We start from the raw sequence: 8,017 nt of genomic DNA, 5'->3' as shown, positions 1-8,017 counted from the left end.
TTTTTTAGCAGTCATTGCTCCAGTTGGAAATCATTGTGATCCTTTGGAAATCATGGTAATATAATGATTTGGTGCTCAAGAAATATTTCTTAATATTACCAATGTTTAAAACAGAAGGGCGGCTTGTGGAGATTAGCTTTCTCAGAATTCTTTGATGAATAGAAAGTTCAAACAAACTGTGTTTATTTAAAAAAAAGATCTTATTTAAAAAAAAAATCATTATAAATGTATTCACTACCACATTTGATCAATTTAATACATCCTTGCTGAATAAAAGTATTAATTACGTGTGGTAGTATGTTTCATTTAAAGGCATATATTGCTGTAAAAATATGATCTTTTCAACATTGCATAATGCATACTGCATATTTTAAGGTAAATATTTAGTGTGAAGATTGATTCAACAGCAATAGCGCCATATCAAGAATGAATTTGATGTCCAGAACCTCTGATTGCCACTGCTATTGTAATGCATCATACACTTGATTGTAATTGTAAACATTTAGATTTATCTGGCTTGAGGATCTTGGTGAGTGTGGTGCATTTTTCTTTTTTTTCTTCTGTTTTTTCTCAAAGATATTTCCCAGTGTCAGTGCCTCATTAAGATGACTCGCAATGTCTCACGTCAGCAAAACCAGTAATCACCTAAAAATCTATCGATAAAAAGAAAAGCATGTACCCGACTAACCTGCTTTGAGTCTGTGTAGGCATGGTGTGATACAAATCTTTTGTCTATACACGTGTGTACGTGTGTACGTGTGTTTGGCCACCGATGGTTCTATAAAGTCTCACGCAGATTGTCTGCGAACGCTCAGTGCTAATCTTCACCGCCACCCCTAACTGTCTCTCGTCTTGTAGGGTAAGAACTGCATAGTAACTAAACCTACAGAGTAACTATTACCTACAGAGTTGACCTTTTAAATGCGTTTCAGTTCTAACAATTTCTCCATTTGTGTTTCAGAGCACAAGTCATCATGGCAACCAAAATTATTATTCAGCAGCCTAAGCCACTTGTTTTGGCTCCTGGTTCTGACCAGTGGTCTACTGGCATCTGTGCATGTGACAACCTCAATGATTGTAAGTGTTGTTTATGTCTTCCTATAATATTAATACATCGGAATCTAGGAAGTTTCCTCTCTTTTCCAAGTTGTGACTGCTTTCCCCATCTTGTTCGGCAGGTTGCTTTGCGTTCTGGTGCTGCCCGTGTTTCGCCTGCATCACAGCCAGAGATCATGGAGAGTGTCTCTGCCTGCCTTTGCTGGACAGTTTTGGCCTCCTCCCACCCATCACTATGGCCATGAGAGTGTCTGTCCGACACACCTATGGGATTGAGGTAATGTTTTTTTCAGTAAAAATGTTTAGACATCCTTTAAACCGATAAATTCATCTACACATTTTAGCAGGAAGTGTTCTTTTTATATGTAACATATCTGAAATTAGTTTTATGTATTTACATTAAATTAGATAAATGAGTAATCTTTCAGTATTAGTTGCTTTAATGCTAGATGTATAGCTTATATCAGATGTCAGTTTTATGTACAGTGACTGACTGATTTCTTTCTTTGTCTAACAGGACTCTATCTGCAATGATTGTGTGTTATCCTTCTGCTGCGGACCGTGCTCCTACTGTCAGATAAGACGTGAGCTGATTGCTCGGAACCACCCGGTCACCCTCTTCCGCAACCGAGTGAAATAAAGAAGTTCATCATCAGTTACTAATGAAAAAATTCAGCTCTGAAAAGAAATAAGCCTGTTGGAGAGGTCTAATGCTCTCTGTTTGGAATTCAGTTCTGACCCCAGGAATGATGTGGATTTCAGTAGTAGTTTGCTGAGGAATGAAGACTCTTCTCTAAATCTCTTCTCTAGAAATACATCATTCTTTAGGAAAACAAACCATATTGATGTTTTTATGTATCGATGCTGATTTGGAGCACAATGACTATTTGTATCAACTGTGAGACTATCACTTTGAATCATGAGGTCCTTGTTAATTTAGTTTCAAAGCTGTTGCTTTTAGTTATGTTTTGTTTAATGTTGTGAATATTTGTTAATATATTATGCTGTGTTTAAATAAAAATTGTGAGAAAACTGCACTCTTTTTGCGGTTTCGTTGTTTTCTGTTAACGCTGTGTGTATTTCACCTTTCTAGAAATAGATTTTTATTAAAAAAAAAAAAAAAGAAAGAAAATTTTGGTTAACTGCCCAAAATAAAATGAATGAATATCACATCTAACAGTGTATATAATTAGCTATGAAAAAGTCAGTGTATGACTGAAAACCTGAAAACCATCTTCTCAAGGTTTCATCCCTTTAATTTTATGAGAGTTTTTCCATGCTACTGTCACAGTGATTACAGGTCGCTTAATTTCTTGTTTGCTTCATTTTTCTATTGTCTGTCATAAGAATAACAAAATGAATTGTTTTTGTGATTTCAAACTGTTGTCAAAGGCAGTAAAGAAAGTAAGAAAGAATTTGAACACAATCTGGTAATAAACAGGGAGATTCAAAGATTCAAGCTCAGGGATTCAAATACCTCTTGAATAATGTTTACATATTTGGTTCTCTATTTTCATTAGTTTAGTCTTTAATTTTAACACTTTACAATAAGCTCTAATTAGTTAATAAATTAACTAATATTAACTAATAAATAAGCAATTCATTTGTTGGAGTATTTATCCATCTTGTTAACATTAGTTAATAAAAATCCAGCTGTTCATGATAGCTCAGGTTCATCAAATCATAACAGTTTTAGTAATGTATTAGTAAATGTATAAATGGTCATAAACTAATTACTAATGCTTTAGAAGTATTTTTTCTTTGTTAGTTCATGTTAAGTAATGTCGTTAACTAATGGCAACAAATGGAATCGTTTTGTTAAGTGTTACCATGTTTTTTTTTTATAAAAAGCACTTAATTATTATATGATTTATTTTAGTTTTGAATGAGTTTATATTATTTATATTAATATATGTTCAAATGTCACGTCATGGCACAGGCTTAATAAACATATATGTATTTATATGTATATATAAAAGGTGTAAAAGTTGTTTTCTATGACAGATTTGTTTAGTCCAAAGTACAGTAGAATGGGGATTCAGTATTGTAACTTCAGTGAGTTTTAAATGTTATTTCATTTGAACACAAAACTGTACACCTGAATATTATTGCTATTAGTCATTTGCAGGTTAGCAGATGTTTGTTGTCTAAATGTTCAATAATATTTACTGTAATCTTGAAGTACATACCAGCAAACTAAAAAATTGTAAACACCAAGACTTGATGTACTGGCAGTTAATGATATCTCGTTAAATAATCAGTACTTCAAGAACAATCAAATGATTTCATAAAATGTTCAGCCTGATTATGTTATGTACTGTTTATTAAACAATAACAACTGTTGTTGTTACAAACATTTTTGGAGTACTCTTGTAGTGAGTTTAATACAACAAATAAAGCCCTGCATCTGTATAAGAACTGTGACATTAATTTGTACATCCTTACTTAATTCCAAAAAAACATATATACACTATAGAAATCCCAACACTTTAACAGTCACTTTACTTGCACCAACAAATCTGAACTAGGAACCTGAGGTCCTACATTTGATGTTTCTTGTCAATTTTTCAAAATCTATTGATCTGGCATATTTGACATTTTTCTCATTATTACCATGCTCACGTCTGACGAGAACACAACTAGAAAGCTGTTCCTTGATAAGCATCCTTTGCTCTTTGCGTACGTGTACACGTGTATGAATGTGAATCTACGTCTAGACATTCCCGACTTCCTCCCTCCCCCTCTAAATAAAAAGACAGCATCCTTCTCTCAAGGTGTCAGTCGCTTGCTAAACTTGCCTCTATCTCCCAGGTAAGAAAAAACCTGCTGCAAATTGTATTGTTTTATTTATTTATTTATTTTTTACATAGTGTCTGACTTTTAGAAGTTACCTGTTTATTAATTGTTAAAATTGTGAATTAGAATCTTAATTTTAGTTGTATTTTTGGATTTCAGAGCTCTTGAATCTGAAAAACATTCATCATGGCAAGCAAGATGGTGATTCAGCAGCCCAAGCCATTGGTAGTGTCTGCTGCATCGGACCAGTGGACCACCAGCATCTGCGAATGCGACAATGTCAATGAATGTGAGTTTTTGTGTATCTGTATATTTTTGCAAGGATGTTTACAAAAACGTAAAACTTAAGCACTACCTTCAGTCACATTTACATTTTTGTTTGTAACAGTTGCTTTCCAATCAATCTGATAGTCAATGCAAAGAATAATTAATCAGTGGTTCTTCTGTTACTTCTGCAGGTTGTTTCTCTGTGTGGTGTTTCCCTTGCTTTGCTTGCATTACAGCCAGAGACCACGGAGAATGTCTCTGTCTCCCTCTCCTGGACAGCTGCGGCTGTATTCCCCCAATCACTCTCTCCATGAGGGTTTCCACACGCCGACGTTACGGCATCACGGTAAGGACTAAAAAAAAAATGCTGGATATTTATTACAACAGCTGAATCTATCAAGCCTTATATAACTTATTATTGATACACAATTACAGCCTATACTAGTAGTAATACAACAGAAGAAAACTGAATACAGAATACAAGAGGTTATAAGAGTCATATTCCAGTTCATTATGTTTAACTTTTCCTCGTTTAGGACTCTATCTGCAATGACTGTGTGTACTCTTACTTCTGCGGACCGTGCTCGTGGTGCCAAATCAGACGGGAGATGAAGGCAAGGCTCCATCCTATCACTCTGTTCAACAACAGGCCCACCTAAAAAAATCACTGTCATCTTCATCCCCTTCATTATCATTTTCACAGTACATTCTCAAAAGCGCTCTTTATCCTTATCGGATCGCAGTCGGTCCAAAAACAAAGACTTGCTTGTTCTGCGGTTGTAATCACAGTTGTTAATCTTCCTCCCACACGCACTGACCTGAGATCGGCCCTTTGGCATGGCACAGTAGTGGAATGTTTTACATATTGTAAATGTACAGCTGGTGTACAGCTTTGGTCCAGGAAGTGAAGAAATATGAACAATGGATTCTCCTAAGAAATCATTTTATAGTCACTTTTAAATATTATTTGTAATTCATTTTATTTTAGATTGTTGTAATCTGATTTAGTTTTTAAAGACAGCAGATTTCCTCCAGTGTATCTCACACTCTGTATCTTTATAAAATATCTGCTTAGTATTATTTTCACTGTAGTTGTTATATTGAGCCATTGATATGTGGCACTGGAGGTTTACTAAAAGATGTTCTAGTGTGTATTTTTGCAGACCTGTAAATGATTGAATGTAGAAAATATAAAAACATGTTGGACTACTCAATAAAGCTGATCGAAAACATAAGCATCTGTATTTTTATGTTTTAATATTGTTACATGATTTTCACATGGAACACTCAGGGACACTCTTTTTTTGGAAATAGTCTCATTCTCCAACTCCCCCCAAGTTAATAAGTTGAGTTTTCCCATTTTGAAATCCATTCAGCCATTCTCCGGTTCTGAAGATATATCACTTTTAGCATAGATCATTGAATCCTATGAGACCAATATAGCATGGCGTTCAAAAATGACCAATGAGTTTCGATATTTGTACTACTTAAAACTTGACTCTTCTGTAGTTATATTGTGTACTAAGGCTGGCGGAAAATGAAAAGCTGCGATTTTCTAGGCCGATAAGATTAGGAACTACACATTCTGGCATAATAGTCAAGGAAGACTATTTGAATATTTGATTCCCTGCTGATTTTGTATGTTTTCCCACTAACAAAGAAATAACCAGTCTAGCAACTTGGTGACAATAGTTGGTGTGATTATTCACAAATGGAAGAAACACAAAATAACTGTCAATCTCCATCGGTCTTGGGCTCCATGCAATATCTCACCTTGTGGAGTTTCAGTGATCACGTGAATGGTGAGGAATCACAGGAGGATCTTGTCATTGATATCAAGGCAGCTGGGACCATAGTCACCAAGAAAAATTGGTAACACACTACGCCGTGGACTGAAATCCTGCAGTGCCCGCAAGATCCCCCTACTCAAGGAAGCACATGTACATGCCCGTCTGAAGTTTGCCAATGAACATCTGATTGATTCAGAGGAGAACTGAGTGAAAGTGATATGATCAGATGAAACCAAAATCAAGCTCTTTGGCATTAACTCAACTCGCCGTGTTTGGAGGAGGAGGAACGCTGCCTATGACCTCAAGAACACCATCCCCACCGTCAAACATGGAGGTGGAAAATTATGTTTTGAGTGTTTTTTTGCTAAGGGGCAGTACAACTGTACTGCATCAAAAGGACAATGGCCAGAGCCATGTACCTGTATTTCTTGGGTAAGAACCATTGAAAATGGTTTGTGGAAGGGTATTCCAACATGATAATGACCCAAAACACATGGCCAAGGCAACAAAGGAGTGGCTAAAGAAGAAGCACATTAAGGTCCTGGAGTGGCCTAGCCAGTCTTCAAACCTTAATCCCATAGAAAATTTGTGGAGGGAGCTAAAGGTTTGAGTTGCCAAATGTCAGCCTCAAAACCTTAATGACTTGGAGAGGATCTGCAAAGAGAAGTGGGACAAAATCCCTTCTGAGATGTGTGCAAACCTGGTGACCAACTACTAGAAACATCTGACCTCTGTGATTGTCAACAAGGGTTTTGCTAAGCCATGTTTTGCGAAGAGGTCAAATATTTATTTCGCTCATTAAAATGCAAATCAATTTATAACTTTTTGGGAATGCATTTGTCTGGATTGTTATCCTGTCTCTCACTGTTCAAAATCAGCAGGGGATCAAATATTTTTTTCCCTCACTGTATGTAGTAATTGACTGAGCAGTACTAACTAATTAGCTGATACTAGTCCGAAATGCAGGTTAATAATCAAGGGCAAGGACAAAAATTATTATAGGTTTTCCACTGTGGGCCTATGCGGTGGCAGTCATAACTTACACAGTTCGCTAAGCAAGATATGAGACTTCTGGAAACAAAACTGATATTTACTTTCAGTTGCAAGGGCAGAAAAAGGCGTGGACATTATTACAAAAAACTAAATCATGACTGTTTCTGTCTTATAAATATAGGAAAATAAAATATTATGTTTGCATATGTAAACATGGAATAAGCATTAATTCCCAGGCTTAAAGTCATCCAGAGTTATCTTTACATGTGAATTTCTTCAGTGAAAAGGGCCCTGTCACAGTTCTGTCTGTCTTGTCATTGGTTTTTCCCATTTGTCTTCCCCCCATTGATCTGTCATTTGGTTTAGCCCTTCGTCATTGTGATTCCCTGCACCTGTCCTTGTTTTTATTAGTCATCTGTGTCACCTGTGTTAGTTAATTAGTCTGTCTTTAAAAGTCTGTCTTTGATTTCAGTTCCCTGTCGGTCCTTCTGTGAAATAGATGTGTGTGAGTGTTCCTGCCTTGTTCCTGCCTTGTTCCACTTGGAGATTTATATTAAATATATTGTATTTTGTCTATATCGTCTATCGTCTCGTCTACTCCTGCACGCACCCCTGACATAAGGACCGACCAAGTACAGTTTACCCGGCACCTCTCCCTGCGTTTATTTTCCGTTTTTTTTGTATCAGTGTTATTTTTTTTTCCCTTATGGATGACCCTAATGTTTCCATCATTCTCCTGAAGCAGGGGAAACGCTCTCTCGAGGACCACATCAGAGACTTTCTGTTCCTCGTCCCATCTACTCATTACCCGGACAGCTGCTTGTGCACGTTCTTCCGCCATGGATTACATGAAAACATCAAGACGCAGCTGTCCGGGGAGGGTCCTCGAGAGAGCCTTGCCGGATACATCGAGTGGGTGCTGGCGTCCAGTGGATCTTCCTGGACTGTCGGCTTCGTCGAGGAGGACATCAGCCCCACTCACGACCCAGAGAGCAGCCAATCATCGCCCCGACAAGCAGAGCGGGAACCCGAGCGCACTGCGGATGAGGGACTAGAGCCGCGAGCGACAGAGCCAGAGCCCTCTCCGGCTGACCAGGTGCGTGAGCCGGATTCTA

The 8,017-nt window shown here is 37.2% G+C and overlaps 2 protein-coding genes across 2 annotated transcripts; both read left to right on the top strand.

Annotated features, from left to right (window-relative positions):
• Positions 1-974: 974 nt before the first annotated feature.
• On the top strand, positions 975-1,696 carry LOC141331305 (cornifelin homolog B-like). The gene is made up of 3 exons (XM_073836324.1): positions 975-1,077; positions 1,179-1,333; positions 1,574-1,696. Exons 1-3 carry the CDS (start codon positions 975-977, stop codon positions 1,694-1,696), a joined length of 381 nt encoding a protein of 126 aa, XP_073692425.1.
• A 2,342-nt stretch (positions 1,697-4,038) lies between these two features.
• ponzr4 (plac8 onzin related protein 4) lies at positions 4,039-5,130 on the top strand. Its single transcript, XM_073836323.1, has 3 exons — positions 4,039-4,141; positions 4,311-4,465; positions 4,656-5,130. Exons 1-3 carry the CDS (start codon positions 4,039-4,041, stop codon positions 4,776-4,778), a joined length of 381 nt encoding a protein of 126 aa, XP_073692424.1. The 3' UTR covers positions 4,779-5,130.
• The last annotated feature ends 2,887 nt before the right edge of the window (positions 5,131-8,017 follow it).

Source organism: Garra rufa, chromosome 3 (assembly GCF_049309525.1).
Source record: "Garra rufa chromosome 3, GarRuf1.0, whole genome shotgun sequence".
Classification (NCBI taxonomy): Eukaryota; Metazoa; Chordata; class Actinopteri; order Cypriniformes; family Cyprinidae; genus Garra; species Garra rufa.
This window is presented reverse-complemented; position numbering and strand designations above follow the sequence as displayed.